Source organism: Hylobates moloch, unplaced genomic scaffold (assembly GCF_009828535.3).
Source record: "Hylobates moloch isolate HMO894 unplaced genomic scaffold, HMol_V3 SCAFFOLD_10, whole genome shotgun sequence".
In the NCBI taxonomy this organism is placed as follows: domain Eukaryota; kingdom Metazoa; phylum Chordata; class Mammalia; order Primates; family Hylobatidae; genus Hylobates; species Hylobates moloch.
This window is the reverse complement of record NW_026652285.1, coordinates 51,308,451-51,325,783: the sequence shown is the minus strand read 5'-3', so window position 1 is coordinate 51,325,783 and position 17,333 is coordinate 51,308,451. Positions and strand designations below refer to the sequence as shown.

At 41.3% G+C, this 17,333-nt stretch overlaps 1 protein-coding gene across 8 annotated transcripts in view; it reads right to left on the bottom strand.

The window, feature by feature from the left end:
* The window catches only part of CEP78 (centrosomal protein 78), a 38,954-nt gene extending 23,172 nt beyond the window's left edge, over positions 1 to 15,782 (bottom strand). For 4 of the 8 annotated variants that reach the window (XM_032164345.2, XM_032164348.2, XM_032164346.2 and 1 more), the window contains exons 1-8: positions 15,256 to 15,782; positions 10,515 to 10,687; positions 10,346 to 10,418; positions 8,883 to 8,986; positions 7,045 to 7,219; positions 3,927 to 4,040; positions 2,354 to 2,418; positions 1,837 to 1,948 (exon numbers count right to left, since the gene is read on the bottom strand). In XM_032164345.2, the coding sequence (XP_032020236.1) occupies positions 1,837 to 1,948; positions 2,354 to 2,418; positions 3,927 to 4,040; positions 7,045 to 7,219; positions 8,883 to 8,986; positions 10,346 to 10,418; positions 10,515 to 10,687; positions 15,256 to 15,508 (1,069 nt within the window). In that variant the 5' untranslated portion in view covers positions 15,509 to 15,782. Of the gene's footprint in view, positions 1 to 443; positions 462 to 1,836; positions 1,949 to 2,353; positions 2,419 to 3,926; positions 4,041 to 7,044; positions 7,220 to 8,882; positions 8,987 to 10,345; positions 10,419 to 10,514; positions 10,688 to 15,255 lie in introns of all 8 variants that reach the window. The other 4 variants (XM_032164351.2, XM_032164344.2, XM_032164347.2 and 1 more) reach the window with 2 other exon arrangements.
* Positions 15,783 to 17,333: the final 1,551 nt, after the last annotated feature.

Sequence of the window (17,333 nt, the reverse complement as noted above, 5' to 3'; positions counted from 1 at the left end):
GGAGTGCAGTGGCACAGTCTTGGCTCACTGCAACCTCCACCTCCCAGGTCCAAGCAATTCTTCTGCCTTAGCCTTCCAAGGAGCTTGGATTACAGGTGCACGCCGCCACGCCCGGCTAGTTTTTTGTATTTTAGTAGAGACAGGGTTTTACTGTGTTGCCCAGGCTCGTCTCCAACTCCTGAGCTCAGGCAATCCGCCCGCCTAGGCCTCCCAAAGTGCTGGGATTACAGGCGTGAACTACTATGCCCGGCTGCAAATATAAATTTTAATTAAAACCAAACTAATTTACTTATCTTGTTAGATGAAAAAAATTATAGTTTCCTATCTTCTGTCTGCATACGTAATTGCAATATGAATGTGACATAATTTACATAAATTATATAACCCCTATACTCACTGACACCTAATTATTAAATATATAGCCAGACACTGATTTGGCTTACCTCTGTGTCTCCAAATTACTGAGGCAAATACAAAAAAAGCCCAAGAAATAAAGTTACTCTTAAAATAGCTCAGTGAGCTTGTAAACTTCAGTCACATTTCCAATTTCTTTAATCATGCTAAGAAAAAAGATTTTTGTTTTTTATTCTCATTCAGTGATGTCCAATTATATACCACTAGACACTAAAAGTATAGCATTTCTAATGTTTTATATTTTATGTTAAATGTTTTATATCTTAGCCATTTTTAAGTGTACAGTTCAGTGATATTAAGTCAAGTGATATCTTTTAAAAATTTCAAGTAGCATCCAAATAAAAGATTATCTGGTGTTAATTGTTTGGTGATCTTAATGTACAGGGTATGTAACTAAAGTCACCACAAACCTTTTTCTGGGAAACTGGCAGATTACAAACATAAAAACATTAATTTTTTTTCTCTGTATTAGTCTTCATGGTTTTACTGTTTCAAAATTCAAAGTTACTTACAAGAAAAGGTCACTTTCATATTAGATTTGGCTTAACTTATTCCACTGTCACTCATTCTTATCAGTAAAAAAAGGCTACTTATGACTAAAGATAATGTGTTCTACAAAAGGTAGACTCTTTAAAAAAGAATATGAAAATATCAGTAGAACTAGATTATACCAAATTTATATATTCAGGAGAATGTGAAATTTATGCCATTAGCTGATAAAGAGTTTATAAAGTCTTTTTTTCATTATTCTTGGTCACAAAATTATAGACAATTTCAAAATTCTAGACTATTATTTGGCAGATTAAATAAACCATAAATAGCAAACATTTAGGGAATGTTTGTCTAAAATGTTCCATCTCTGGGTAATAAACTTACCTGCAGTATTGTTTTACAAGGATTACATATATTTTAAGGTTATTTCATCATTGAAAGAAGCAAAGTGCTACCTGATTCAACAACTTTGGGTAAGAATTTGCAAGGAAGGAGGAGGAAACGGGAAAATAAAATGGAACGGGGAAGAAATTTTGTTTTCTATAGTATGAAAGGATAATTCTTCATTAACAACAACAAAATCATACAAAAGCACTGCTAAAACTGTCATCAAAGTGCATCCCAAATTTCAATTGCAAAGTATCAAAAGTAATCATGAATCAGAAAAGATATCCAAAATAATGAATATTGTATGAAAAACAAATACGGGTAATTTTTTAAATGGAAGCACTAGCATCCCTTTCCTAATGATTCATTTACTATTTCTACATTCCATAAATTCTCATAATCTTATCAGAACAATTATAGTCCTCATAATATGCACAGAGTCAATATTGGTTGTTACTGTCAATATCATACAATAAGAAGATATTTTAATTTTAACACACTAGAACACTAGTAGCATTAAAAAGCCAAGACAGAAAAGGTTACCAATTCTAATAGTAGCTTTTCCTTTGTGACCACTTCCTAGAATTATAGTTCTCTTTTTCTGTTTAGCAGTTTTGGATGGTTCCTTCACTGATGGAGAAGTTATCCACTGGTACTAAAAGGCAGAGAATAAACACTACATTTCAGCTACAGATCATTTATGGGGCTACATCTTAAATGGAAATTGTTAATATACTCTAAGTTAATAAAAGGTTTGAAATCAGCAGTTCTAGGACCCAAAATTAAAGAATCATACGGTATTTACAAAAACAGAAAAGACATTTGATTGGACTGTAAATTTAAGATGGCAGAAAAGTGCCTTAATAGTTTCATTTTATTCAAAACAGATGAAAAGCTGGGCACAATGATATATACCTACAGTCCTAGCTACCTAGGAAGCTGGGAAGGGGGAATATCACTGGAGCTCAGAAGTTTGAGGCCAGACTGGGCAGTACAGTGAGATCCCAGAAGAAAGGCAATTAAATAAGAATTCTTTCTGGAGAAATAAAACATGATATACCTCTGATCTGGCACTCCTTCCATTCTGGAGAACTTTTTTGATAACTGCTTTCATCACAGAATGATCTAAAGTAAAATAAAAATTGAAATTATAGTAATTATTTCCCAGTGAGTGGCTATTCCCATTTAAAAACAAAAGCCAACCAATTATTGCTTTTTCCCATGAAATTAAATATGAATTCCATATAATGTAATTATATACCTTTTCCCCCTTTGAGTATTCTAACTTCTTCCTCAAAAACAAAGTATTCCTACACGCATATTGTCCCTAATGGCTACTATTTTGGCAGCAGCAAAGATCAAGTGTAAACACTTTGGAACTAAAGTAGCTTTAGATACCTCTAAATAGGAAATCAAAAGCCTAAACACTGTCCAGATACTTAGATGCTTAAAAGGCACCTAATATACCCAAATCAAAGTCATGTTGCACCCCCAAAGTTGCTCTTCTCCACAGCCTCCTTTTCTCTGTAAACAGTACCACTCAGTTGTATGCAAAATCACCTAGGACTTTTTTTTAAAAATTACTATTTCCTTTATACCCCACAAGTCTTGTTAGCTACACCTTGCTTCAACCACTTTTTACCACCTCCAACCTTCCACCCTAAGTGAAGCCAAAGCCATCTCTAACTTGGACCAGTGTGAGCCTCCTAACTGGCCTCCCTCTTTCCCTTTTATAGCCCCCTACAAGTGTATTCTCCACACCAAGTCGTCTGACTGAATTACTACTTGGAATATAACCTTACCAGCTCAAAATCCTCCCATGGTTTTCAGCTCATTTAGAATTATCTAAGTCCTTACCGTGACCTTCAAACCTTACCAGATCAGGCCCCTGGCTAGTCGTCTGACTTTGTAGCATACCAGGCTCTTCATCACTCGGTGCGCCAACCATGTTGGCCTTCTTGCTTTTCCTTAAATACTCCATCCACCCTGCCACCTATGTACCTACATATTCATTGCTTCCTCATCCTGGAAGGTACTTTATCTGCATCTTCCATGGCTTGTTCCTCTCCTAATCAGGTCTCTGCTCAAATGTCACTTTTTTAGTGAAGCTGTCCCCTAACAAACCTATCTAATACAGTCCCACCTGCCCCCATCTGTCTTCTTACCTTAAGGTATTTTTGCACTTCCTACTACCTAAATTACATTACCTATAACTCCCCAACTAGAATGTAAGCTCTATGAGACCAAGAATTTGTCTAGCTGGTTTACTGCTGTATGTTTAGTGCCTAAACAAGTATCTAGCAGATAGAAGTATTCAAAAATTACTTGTCAAATCAACAAATGAATGAAATACTATTTCCAAGAATTCAGAAGTTCCACAAGAAGAAAATAATGCACTTGGTGGAAGTAGATTTATTATCTAGGTTCACTCCTATTCAGAGTAGCTGCCAAGAGCAATTTAAGTATAACTCTTTTCATCAGTAAATTATCTACTAAAAACATAAGAAAGTGCAAGATTACAAAAGCGTAAGATTAGAGAAGGAAACACATTAAATTTTCGAAACTGTCAATACACGAGAAATTCTTTTTCTTTTGCTATTTGTTAGTCAATAAAAAATATTGTAGCGACATACCAATGAGTGGATTTTTTCTTATATCCAGAACGACCAGAGTTGTATTGGTTTCAAGGGCCTCTAGCAAAGCCTTTGCTCCTTCATTGGTGAGGCCGCACTGTTGCAGGTCAAGAGCTTTCGATGAAAGACAAAGGGTCACTTGCTAATTCTATACAGATTTTTTTTTTTTTTGAGACGGAGTCTCACTCTGTCGCCCAGGATGGAGTGCAGTGGCATTATCTCCGCTCACTGCAAGCTCCGCCTCCCAGGTTCATGCCATTCTCCTGCCTCAGCCTCCTGAGTAGCTGGGACTACAAGTGCCTGACACCACTCATGACTAATTTTTTTTGTATTTTTAGTAGAGACAGGGTTTCACCGTGTTAGCCAGGATGGTCTCAATCTCCTGACCTTGTGATCCGCCCGCCTCGGCCTCCCAAAGTGCTGGGATTACAGGCATGAGCCACCTTGCCCGGCCAATTCTATACAGATTTAACATACAGACAACTCCCACTTATTCATGCCTGGAAGACTCCTGCCCAAGACTACTCATGGCCAGTTTTTAATCTTGAGTATTGAAAAAATAAAAATACAAAACCATATGCACACACATAATACAAAAAAGAAACCCTCTTCATAGATGTGTCATGATTACCCTCCCTTTAGTACCAATAAATTACCCAACATATTTTACAATTACAGAGTTGAAAAATAACTCTACATAAAACATCACAGAATGAATATTTGTTCATAATTAACAAGGATGCTAGGGGCAGTGTAAACCTCATAGGCAAAAACTGGGTGGCGCTCAGAAATTGCACTAGATTCATCATCAAATTCAAATTCAAACTCCAAGTGACTCTCAAAAAATTACATTAAAAAAGGGAAAAGAAAATACAAAAATGTAAGAACTGTTAGTTTTAGAATAAAAATGACAAAGAAAGAACTCTAAGGAGATAGAAATAATGAATCCAAAGAATGTGTGAATAGAGATTATAGAGATTATATACTAAAAACCTATCATGAAAAAATAATGGTCAAGAACTCTCCCTCAAGTAAAAGGTCAAAGAACTAACCAAATGCTCATGAATACTAGTAACACTGAGGCTGAACAATCTACTCATTTAAACTCAAAAGGATAATCACAAAAGTACAGGTATAAAAAAAGATTACATCAGAGCAAAAGCACATGTATACCATTACATAAAATAACTGAAGTCTTTCAAAACCTCATGTTATGGACTACATGTCTGTATTCCCCAAAAATGTATATTGAAACCCTAACCCCCAACAGGGTAGTAGTATTAGGAAGTGGGGCCTTTGAGAGGTAATTAGGTTTAGCTGAGGTCTTGAGAGTGGAGCCATCATGCGATTAGTGTCCTTATAAGAAAAAAAAGAGACTAGAGTTCTCTCTCGCCACCATTTAAGGATATAAAAGCCTTCCATAAGCTAGGGAGAATGCCCTCACCTGACATCTATCTACTGGCATCTGGATTTTGGGCTTCTCGGACTCTAGAACTGTGAGAAATGAATGTCTTCTCTTTAAGCCACGCAGAATATAATTCTGTTATATGCTTCTATAACGGAGTTATATAATATATACTATATATAATATAGAATATTCTATGAAGCCCTAAGACACCACAAGACACACAGAAATAAGTCAGATATATGGATCTGATAGAATATGGTAAAACCTTTACAAACTCTTGCTGCAGAAGAATGAGCATAGGATGTAATTATCCAACTAGCCAAATTAATAAAAATAACCAGTAAATCTCACTAGTAAATCAAATGAATATAAACTAAAACAATTAAATGTGATTATGCTTCTATCAGATTGGTGAAGGTCACATTTTAAAAAAACCTTTAAAATGTGCAGACTCTGTTAATACAGCAACTCTCCTTCTAAGAATTTACCAGAAGGAAATTATAAGAGACACGGGCAACGACAGGTATCAAAGTAGTGTTTATAACAATGAAAAACTGGAAATAGCTTATACATCTAACAGGAATGGATAAGCTAAGTGTACTATTGCATATTAACAAATGGAACCCTGAAGAGTCACTAAAAATGATATGGTAAATGTAAACTTATTGATTTAAGATATGCTAGACTGAGTGAAAAAAGTTATAAAATTCAGAGAGCAATCCCATTTGCATTAAAAAAGAAAAAGCAAGGGAGTTCTCATTTTTGTAAAGTTTAAGGTTTTACAATAGACACAATCCAGCATTTATGAGACTATAATATGGCACAGCATTTCTGGAAGGCAATTTGGTAACACGTATCGAAAGTCTTTAAGAAACATATTATAGTGAGTTACTCAACTTTACTAATTTATCCTACAGGAGTAACTTCAGGCTGGGCGCAGTGGCTCATGCCTGGAATCCCAGCACTTTGGGAGGCCAAGGCAAGAGAACTGTTTGGGCCCAGGAGTTTGAAACCAGCCTGGGCAACACAGCAAGACCCTGTCTCCACAAAAATTAGCCTGGCGTGGTGGTGTGCAACTGTAGTCCCAGCTACTCAGGGGGGTAATGTGGGAGGATACTTGAGCCAGGAGTTTAAGGCTACAGTGCGGTATGATTATGCCATTGCACTCCAGCCTGGGCAACAAAGACCCTGCCTCAAAAAAAAAAAAAAAAAAAAGTAACTTCAATGGACACAGAGATGTATACATAAGGAGTTTACTACAGAGTTGTTTATAACAGGGGAAAAGCACAAACTGCCTAAATATCTAATAGCAGGGAATTAAATTATTATGCCTCAATGTAATAGAGTACTACATGATACATCATTAAATAAAAAAAGCAGGGTTACAAAATGGTAAGTGCACTATAGTTCTGTTCTTGTAACCCTAAGCACACAAATGTATCTGCAGGAAAAAACAATACTGAAAGTGTATACACCAAAATGAACATTTTATCTCCAGGCATTGAGATTATACGTACTATTTTTCTTGTTACTTGGTATTTTCTATAAAGAATATATGTAACTTTTACAAAGGCTTAAAAACAAAATAAAACCTATTAGAAAAGAGAGGCTTTTTAAAAAACCTTAGGACAACATTACTGTGCCAAGAGTTAAGCATATTTAATATCAAAAAATTCAATATTTTCCATCCTACAAGTTTATTTAACTTACCTCTCAGCCATAAATCCTCACTGAGAGAGTCTGCAAAAGCACTTGCACCTAGGTCACCAATGAGCGTGTTGCAATTCAATGTGATACGTCTTAAGCCAGCCATACAGTCAAGATCAGGTCTCCTATAGCGAAGACTCTCAGCCCAGGTTTCTTCATGCCTTCTCATGGTCTGATACTTCAAAGATTTAATAAGATGAAATTAATACACTTGGATAAAGAGATAGGAACACTAAAAGGAACTAAGTACAGCTGATTACATCAGAGTTTTACACACACACCAGGTACATATGCCGGGTGGGTTAATCTGAGAGACTGATTAAATAGTAGATTTTGAGTAAGGAGTCGGTGACCCAGATCCTAGTCTGTCACTGACTAGCTGTGTGACCCTAACCACTAATGACCTGTTACTGATTACTTTATGTAAACTGACAACTTAGTTAACTTCTAAGAATTTTATTTTCTTTATATGCCAAGTGAAGGTATTGGTTCTAAATTCTATCATTGCTGAGCCTCTAAATCATATCATTCTGTCCTCCAGTGGTCTCTAAACACTTGACTGGACATCCCACAAGTAAACATTTAACATGTATGTTACTTATTAATAAACTATATAAACGAAGTTCTATATACATATTTTATGTATATTACAAATCAAACAGAAACAACAGATATTTTTTAAATGATATAAAAATATAGAGGTTAATATTTTCTTCTCCTAACCCAAGGGATCTCACATATTACTTAGGGTATGCACACCAAATTTAGAGGCCTAGAATACACAAAGCAAGGTTGATATGCCTTAGGAAATTGGTGATTTGAGTTTTAACCACAAGTATTATCTTAAAGACATAATCACTTATCTATATCCATAAAGTAAATTTTGGTAACAGGGAACACTGATTTTAAGAGAAAAAAAATTTTATTACATTCTAAAACAACAAAAGATTCAAAGCTCCTATGACTCTGTCAAATGGAAATTGTTGGTGTCATTTGCTATTCATAATAACTGTACAAAAGCAGTAAGAGGAAATAACAGCAAACACTTAGATAGCCAGGCACTATTTTGTACACATTAGTTCATTAAATCCTAAGAATGATAGACACAGCAGGTTTTCTTATTATACACATTTTATGGATGAGAAAACGGAGGAACAGAGCGGTTAATTAATTTGCCCATGGTCACAAGTTATTAAATGGGAGGGAGCTCGGGTTTTAGCCTAGGCCATCTGGCTTCAGAATCCACATGTGTAACCACCATCTATCCCACGGAGAGTGGGCTTGCGCTGTAAAGGCCCCAAAATAAACATTTTCAGCTTTGTGGGTCATATAGTTTCCTTTGCAACTACTCAACTCTCCTAGTGTAGGGTGTAGCAATAGCTAATATGTGAACAAATGGGCATGACTATGCTTCAAAACTTTATTTACAAAAATAGGTGATAGGCTAGATTTGGTCCACAGGCCATAGTTGGACTACCCCGATCTATACCATCAAATTACTAAAAAGCCTTCATCTCACATTATTATGTAATTTTATCCTAAATACAGTAGTAATAACTACTATAAAGTTGTTAAGGCACCTTTAAAATTATTGTTTTACAAACCATATTTACAGAAAAACCTAATTATTATATTTTAGGTCTCCTATTTCTAAGATTAAGCATACTACCTTTACTAAATGGTAGAACCCCAGGCTGAAAATTGGTCACATTCTTTAAACAAAATTAAAACTGCAATGCCCGTATGTATCAAAAGACAAAAATAACTGCTGTCTTGTATCAAAATATTAATGTGTGGCAATCATACAACACATTTTCATGGAAGTTGGAACATAAAGTTACCTTTAAGATCTTGGCCATGTAATCTGCTCCCTGCCATGTCAGATTACATCCTGTGAAGTTGACTGTCTTAAGAGTGATAGAGCTCTTTATACCTTGACAAATAACTAAAATGGAAAAACAACCACATACAATAAGATGAAGAGTGTATACAATCTAGTCAATCTTGATTTATTTGCTCTTCTTATGTCTTTTCTATTTTATAGTTATATTCTTAAAATCACTATCGACAATCTACCTAAGCAACTGATTGGTACATTCTAAAATATGTCAGTAACAAAGAGTTACTCCAGTTTATTGCAATAGTTCAATTCTATTTAGATGCCAAAATTGAATAGACTGAATACTGAAACCTTACTTCCGACCACGGTACAGTTCTATATACTTTTTGAGACATCTGAAAGAAAAACATAAAAAACATAAAACTCTTCCTATTTTCATTTCCAAGAGCAGATCTCAATCTGTTATCAACCAACAATTCAGTGTCAACTATAAACCCAGAATTTTATTAGGTGTTATACTAGAGCACCTAATGTACTAGAACAATAGAAGACAGAGGCCTTTTAACTCTCTGCTCCCTCAAATTGAAATGCAGGCTTCCTTACCCCTCCAGACCACTATTCCACACAACGAACACAAGTCAAGACTTCAGGATCCCAACCAACAGTCACCTTCTGTGATTATTTCCATGATTCCAACCCCTTCCCCCCAAGTCTGTCAGCCTTTTATACGCTCCTATACAGCACTTTGCTTATATTTCCTATTTTGGAACATACCACAGTGCATTAAAATTGATTGTATATATGTTTTAATTATTTAAAGTAATGAGGATTTTTCTCTTTACATCTTTTTTTTTTTTTTTTTTTTGAGACAGAGTCTTGCTCTATCACCCAGGCTGGAGTGCAGTGGTGCGATCTTGGCTCACTGCAACCTCTGCCTCCCGGGTTCACACCATTCTCCTGCCTCAGCCTCTCTAGTGGCTGGGACTACAGACACCCGCCACCACGCCTGGCGAATTTTTTTGTATTTTTTTTAGTAGAGACGGGGTTTCACCATATTAGCCAGGACGGTCTCGATCTCCTGATCTCATGATCCACCCACGTCGGCCTCCCAAATCGCTGGGATTACAGGCGTGAGCCACCGCGCCCGGCCTCTTTACATCTTGCTATTTCCTTCCCATAAATATTTCTTGAAGAAAAACTCTAAAAGATGAACAAACACAAAAAAACAGAGAATACCAGATGGTATATATTTGTGTGGTCTGTGGTTTAACACAAACTTAAGTAAAGTTAGTTCAGATTATATTCAGCATGCCAAGCTTTCATGGTAGACTTGAGACTGGACCAAGGTTTGAACAAGCACATGAGGCAGTAGTAAGAAAAAGGTACAGATGGGAATTAACATGGCATGTAGGGAAACATGAAACCAGCCTGATAGGATAAGAGTTAAATGAGATTTAAACTCACTTTCTAAACCTCCATCTCCAATTGGACAATTTGCAAGAGACAGGTGCACCAAAGAAGCCGATTTATTCAATCCCTTTAATGAGGGGGAAAAGTTAAAAATGTTATTGAGGTTTTTTGTCCTCTAAAAGCAACTATCAAATGTCTACAGGCCAAATGAGACAAAGCTTACCTTTGCTAAAATAGTTAAATCCCTCTCTCTCAGAATTAGTCCATTTAGCTCCAGGTTCTTTAGCACACTTGATATACTTAAACAGCCTTTAAGAGCTTTACACAACTGGAAGGTCACATCTTTGTATCTTATCGCAGGAACACGACTTCTGCAAAATTTATTTATGTCAGAACCTAAAACAAAGATAAACGAAAGTTAGTGACTTCAATCATACAATGTATCATTCCAAAACATGTGCTAAGACATGGAAATGAGCCATGTCCTTTAAAGTCCTCTTAAGCACAGACACATGTAAACTCAAGCCACACAAGATATTTTTTTCTTTCTTTCTTTCCTTCCTTCCTTCCCTCCCTCCTTCCTTCTTTCTTTCTTTTTTCTTTTTCTTTTCTACCCTCTGTAGCCCAGGCTGGAGTACACTCGGCTTGCTGCAGACTCCCTGCGTCCGGCTCCCGTGATTCTCCTGCCCTGGCCTGCCGGCTGCCTGGGATTGCCGGCGGGCGCCACCACCCCTCCCTGGTTTTTCTCCTTTGGCTAGAGGCGCGCTTTCGCCATGTCGGCCAGGCTGGTCTCCAGCTCCTGACCTCCGGTGGTCTGCCCGCCTCGGCCTCCAGAGGTGCTGGGACTGCAGACGGAGGCTCGCTCACTCGGTGCTCGGTGTTGCCCGGGCTGCAGTGCGGTGGCATGGTCTTGGCTCGCTGCAGCCTCCGCCTCCCAGCCGCCTGCCTTGGCCTCCCAGGGTGCTGGGATTGCAGCCTCTGCCCGGCCGCCGCCCCGTCTGGGAGGTGGGGAGCGTCTCTGCCTGGCCGCCCATCGTCTGGGTTATGAGGAGCTCCCCTGCCCGGCCGCCCCGTCTGGGAAGTGAGGAGCGCCTCCGCCCGGCCGCCCGTCTGGGAAGTGAGGAGCGCCTCTGCCCGGCCGCCCCGTCTGGGAAGTGAGGGGCCCCTCTGCCCGGCCACCCATCGTCTGGGATGTGAGGAGCCCCTCTGCCCGGCCGCCACCCCGTCTAGGAAGTGAGGAGCGTCTCTGCCCGGCCGCCACCCCGTCTGGGAAGTGAGGAGCACTCTGCCTGGCCGCCCGGTCTGGGATGTGGGGAGCGCCTCTGCCCGGCCGCCCCGTCTCAGAGGTTTACCACAGAGGCCAGAAGCAATGTGGGGGCTGGACGTGGTGGCTCACGCCTGTGGTCCCAGTACTCTGGGAGGCCGAGGCGGGTTGATCACTTGAGGCTAGGAGTTCGAGACCAGCCTGGCCAACATGGCGAAACATATGAAAAATACAACTGACAAACCAACCAACCAACCAAGCGACAACAAAACAGGTCTACCCTGGAGTCATACTCTAATTTTTTCTATTTTCCTCCCTTTCTGATCCTTTATCCCACTTTCTTTTTCTTCCACTTTCTTTTTCTTCCTCTTCCTTCTCCTTCTTCTTTGTCAAATAGAGGATTGAGTTATTATCATTGATCCAAAAAAAAAAAAGATATATCAAACTACATACATAGACATTCTTATGGAAGCAAAGAAGCTGCACTGAAACAATGGCTTCAAGATAATCCTGAAGCTGAATCTAGAAAGATGAGAATGAAAACATGGGGTGAGAGTGGGTGATGCATTAACCAGAGGGAGCAGCAAGAGCAAAGGCATCTAAGCCTGACACCTGCCGGGCACTGGAAAACTGCAGGTGGATCTGACTAAAGCCCAGAGCTGTAGCGGGAAGAGTCAGAAATTTACAGAGAGGCAGGGAGAAGCAAGCCTGGGAGAGTTGACTTTTACCTCACAGGTGATGAGGACCAGGGCTACCACTGACACATTAAGGATACCCCTAGCAGGTTAGAAAAATGTACCTCACTGTTGGAGTACCAAAGAGATAAAAGAAATGAGAAAAAGCTCCCCTTCCTCAAGACCAACTAACCCCAGGAGGTTTAACAGAACACAGCTGGGATTTCAGTGCCTCTGTGCAGAACACAAGCAACCAATAAACACTGGTCCTGCGTGGGCATGCCACTTTAAGCACGTCTTTTCCTTTTCGAAAGATCACTTGAACCAAAGTAGGCAGATGAACTGAGAAAAACCAAGCTCAGGGGCAGCAAAACTAGCTAGGAGCTTCTGCGATAGTCCAGGCAAAATGTAATTAAGGATGGACAAGCAATATGTAGGAGGTTAAAATCTACAACCTAGACCCACTGGATGCAAGAGATAAAGAAGGTTCAGTGAAGAATATCTGACGAGAATGCTCTGTAATACGTTTTTCTTACATTCAGTGCAAAATATTAGGCAAGATCTAGTAGGCTAGCCTTGACTCTGAGGTCCCTCCCATCTTTAATTTATTTTGGTTCCTGTTTTTTTTATTTTTTGTGGGGTGAGGGTCATGGATAGGGTCTTGCTCTGTCACCCAGGCTGGAGTACAATGGCAAAATCATGGCTCACTGCAGCCTCAACCTCCCAGGCTCAAGAGATCCACCAAGCCCAGCTAATATTTTTTACTTTTTGTACAGACAGGGGTCCACTATGCTGCCCAGGCCAGTCACAAACTCCTGGCCTCCCAAAGTGTTAGGATTACCCGTGTGAGCCACCACACCTGGCCTGGTTCCTGTTATTACTTTGGTTAAGTAAAGTCCATTCAGAGGTACAGAACAGTTCCTGCACCTGAATGAGATGTAGAGAATAATCTGACTTATTTTCAGAAGCAGATGTGTTGAACTGTCCTTGCAGAAGAGATGGTGCTAACCCCAGAGCCTAGAAAAGGGCCGGGCACACGCCAAGTGGTCAGGTTGTTTTTAAACACATCAACAACCATTTCCTCTCCCAGTTCGCAAACCCTCCCTCTTTCTCTCAGCTTATAAACATATTCACGTCCATATCCACTTAAAAAACACCTTTCAGACCTACAATTATCTGGATCTTCTTTGTGGGTAATCTAGGTCCCTCCCATGCCTTCAAATACCTGTCCCCCCACAAAGCCTAAATCTTGGGCCCAGATCTGCCTAGCAGACACATTTGGATGTCCCACAGGACCCTCTTAAAACATTAAAGACAAACTGAGATCCTTTTCCCACCCCCAATCTCATTTGAGTTAACTCGGCTGTGGGTCATGAAAAGATGCTGCTGTGTTTCACTTACAGACGCTGCTGTAAACTGTCACCCACACTTGCTGCCCTCCTCTTCTAACTGGTCACCAAGCCCCATCCATTCTCTTAGATATCTGAAATCCTACCCTTCTTTTCTTTTCTTTTTTTTTTTTTTTTGAGACAGAGTTTTGCTCTTGTTGCCCAGGCTGGAGTGCAACGGTGCAATCTCAGCTCACTGCAACCTCCACCTTCTGGGTTCAAGCGATTCTCGTGCCTCAGCTTCCCGAGTAGCTGGGATTACAGGCGCCTGCCACCACGCCCCGCTAATTTTTTTTTTTTTTTTTTGTATTTTTAGTACAGGTGGGGTTTCACCATGTTGGTGAGGCTGGTCTCAAACTCCTGACCTCAGGTGATCCACCCGCCTTGGCCTCCCAAAGTGCTGGGATTACAGGCGTGAACCACGGTGCCTGGCCCCAGCCCTTCTTTTCTATACCTTAGTTTGGGCCATTAGATTACAATTCACCATCCTTCCAATTTTAATTTGCCTTCCACATGGAGGTTAGAGTGAGCTCCTATGGAAATTCCATCTCATCATCCTACAGCGGTTTCCCAAAACCTTCAGGATAAACATCCAATTCCATGACAGGACAAACGAGGACCCTCCCTGTTTGGCCCCCAGAAGGTTTCCAGCCTCAACTCTCTCTGCTCTTTCTCAAACCCTAAATTCCACTCCTGTACCTCAGCTTGCATACTCTCTCCTATTTCCAAAACTTTGGCACAAACTGTTCCCTCCTGTTACCTAGCCAGCTTCTATAGGAAGCTGCCTCCATTATGTACAAAATGCTAAGTGCTCAAAAGAATAACAGCATTTTGTCATATATCATGGTTGACCTAACATATTTCCCGAATAATCAGAGTCTGAATCCCTAATTATACCACTATACATTTACAAATGGCTTCTATTTGTAAAGCACTTTACAAACTTCTTATATACACCTTAAAAAATTAAGACAGGCCGGGCGCGGTGGCTCACGCCTGTAATCCCAGCACTTTGGAAGGCCGAGGCGGGCGGATCACCTGAGGTCAGGAGTTCGAGACCAGCCTAGCTAACATGGGGAAACCCCATCTCTACTAAAAATACAAAAATTAGCCGGGCATGGTGGCGCGCGCCTGTAATCCCAGCTACTCGGGAGGTTGAGGCAGGAGAATCACTTGAACCCGGGAGGCAGAGGTTGCAGTGAGCCGAGATTTCGCCACTGCATTCCAGCATGGAGACAGAGTGAAAGTCTCTCAAAAAAAAAAAAAAAAAAAGACAAAGGCTGACATGTATTAATTTCCTACCTGCTTAGTTCTCCATCAGGCAAATCAAAGTCATTCAATAAAATAGGTAACATCTGTCAAATGTTTAATGACGTCCCAAACTGTGCTAAGAGCTCTGCAGGCATCAGCAGCGCAGGGGATCCTTGCAAAGGCGCACATAACCTGGGTCTCGTTATTAAGCCCATGTTACGGATGAGCACACTTAAGTCCTAGAGACCTTAAACCACTCACCTAGCTCGTGAGTGTCCAGGCCGCACACCCCGTCTACTGCACACATACCCCGGCAATGGACACCACCCACCTAAAAACCCACTTCACCGCACCGACTGAGGGGCCCTGGAGGCGGGAACTACAAACCTGTGTCCCCCAGCCAGGGCTGGAAGAAGCTCTTAATGGAGATCAAGGGCAGGTCTTTATTGATCTTGAGGGTGCTCAGCAGAGGCGCCCAGTCCACCCCGCGGAGGCGGTCGGCGTTGAAATCCAGCACGCCCTCCCGGAGACAGGCGCGCACGGCGGGCAGCGGCACCGAGTCCTGCAGGGCGCACAGGTACTCGTAGTGGGAGAAGAAGTCCGCCGCGCTGTCGCGGCGCAGCTTCACGGAGTCGATCATGGCCCGACGGCGGCCTCGGGAGATGCCCGCCGCTGAGACGCCGCCCGCGCCCACCCAGGAACCCTGAGTCGCCGCCCGGCCGCTCCGGCACCCACGGCCAGGCGATGGCGGCGGCCCCGCACCGGGCTCAGGAGCGGCGATTCGGTCGGAAGACGCAAGGCCAGAGCCCCAGGCTAGGCCGGCCCCTCAACGCCCCGCTACCGCGCTGCCTCCGGCCCCGCTGCACAGGCAGTTGGCGCGCGCCTCACAGTCCTCAGAGGCGCGGGGATTCAAGTCGGTGGGCGGTGCCGCGGACGGTGCGCCAAGACGTCAACGTGCTCGCTGTGCGTCGACACGCAGGCCCCGCCTCCTGAGGACGGGCGAGCTCGCTGCTACCTGAGAGAGTGGTCAGGAGAGTTTGAGGGTTTGCGAAAGAGTTTACTGATCGATCCGAGTAAAAGTGAAATGTGTGGTCGGGCGCGGTGGCCCACGCCTGTAATCCCAGCACTCTGTGAGGCCGAGGCGAGCGGATCACCTGAGGTCAGGAGTTCGAGACCAGCCTGGCCAACATGGCGAAACCCCGTCTCAATTAAAAATACAAACATTAGGCGGGCATGGTGGCGGGCGCCTGTAATCCTAGCTACTCGGGAGGCTGAGGAAGGAAAATCGCTAGAACCCGGGAGGCGGAGGCTGCAGTGAGCCGAGATCTCGCCATTGAACTCCAGCCTGGGCGACAAGAGCGAAACTCCGTCTCAAAAAAAGAAGAAAAGAAAAAGTGAAATGTGGATGTAACAACGCACTTTAAAAAAATAGTCTAAACATCTGAGGAATGTGTCTGTTCTTGCAGTGTCCAGCCAGCACAGAGACTGCACTGAAGAGATGTAGGAACGGCTGATTGAACGTGAACTGCTGTCATTAAATCTTTTATGTCTGTGTTAATGTCTACAAATAAGCCTTAATTTTTGTAGTTTCTGCATATCTCACACGGTTCCTGGCAAATTGAAGAGTGTTTCATGAATTCAGGACTTTATTGTGTTTGCTGTGAATCAATGTGTTTTGTACTGACGATGATGTTGGCTAACTCCCTTATAACTAGTACTTATTTGGAATAATGTCCTCGGGATTATTTTAAGCACTGTTTAAGTATGAGATCATTTCATTCTCCTAACATCTCCTCAAGGAATATACTATTATATTCTACTTTACAAAAGGGGAAACTGAGGGACGGGGAAGTTAAGTGGAAGAATCCAGATAATTGACCTCTCCTTCTATTTGTATCCAATTGCTAGAGCAATGATAGTCCTCCGGTAGAGCCTTAAACATTGTGTTTATTGCATTTCCCTTCCACCCACTGCATTCCGGATACTCCAACTTATTTCCAACACACACATGCCCGCACCTCTAAAATTCCGGAGATATGATCACCAATTATTTTTATGTGCGACATGCTCAAATCATAATATAGTAAACACTTGTATATTCATAAACCAGCTTAATAAATGAAACATTACCATTCCTGTTGAAGAGCCTTGTGTAACCACCCCCCCAATCACCACTACTCTCTGACTCTGAGATAACTGCTCTTCTGAACTTGGTATTCATCATTGCAATGTATGTCTTTATATTTCTGCTACATATGTAAGTAAGCAGTATATAACATTCTATATTTTCTTTTCCTATTTTACTTATCGTTACCTTTACTAGGTCCATCAGTGTTGACATATAGAGATATTCATTTATTTTCCCTGTTGTATATAGGTGTTCCATGTAGAAACATACAGTAATGTGTCTGGTTTTCTGTTGATGGTAATTTAAATTGTTTCCAACTTTACGATTTCTTTGTTGC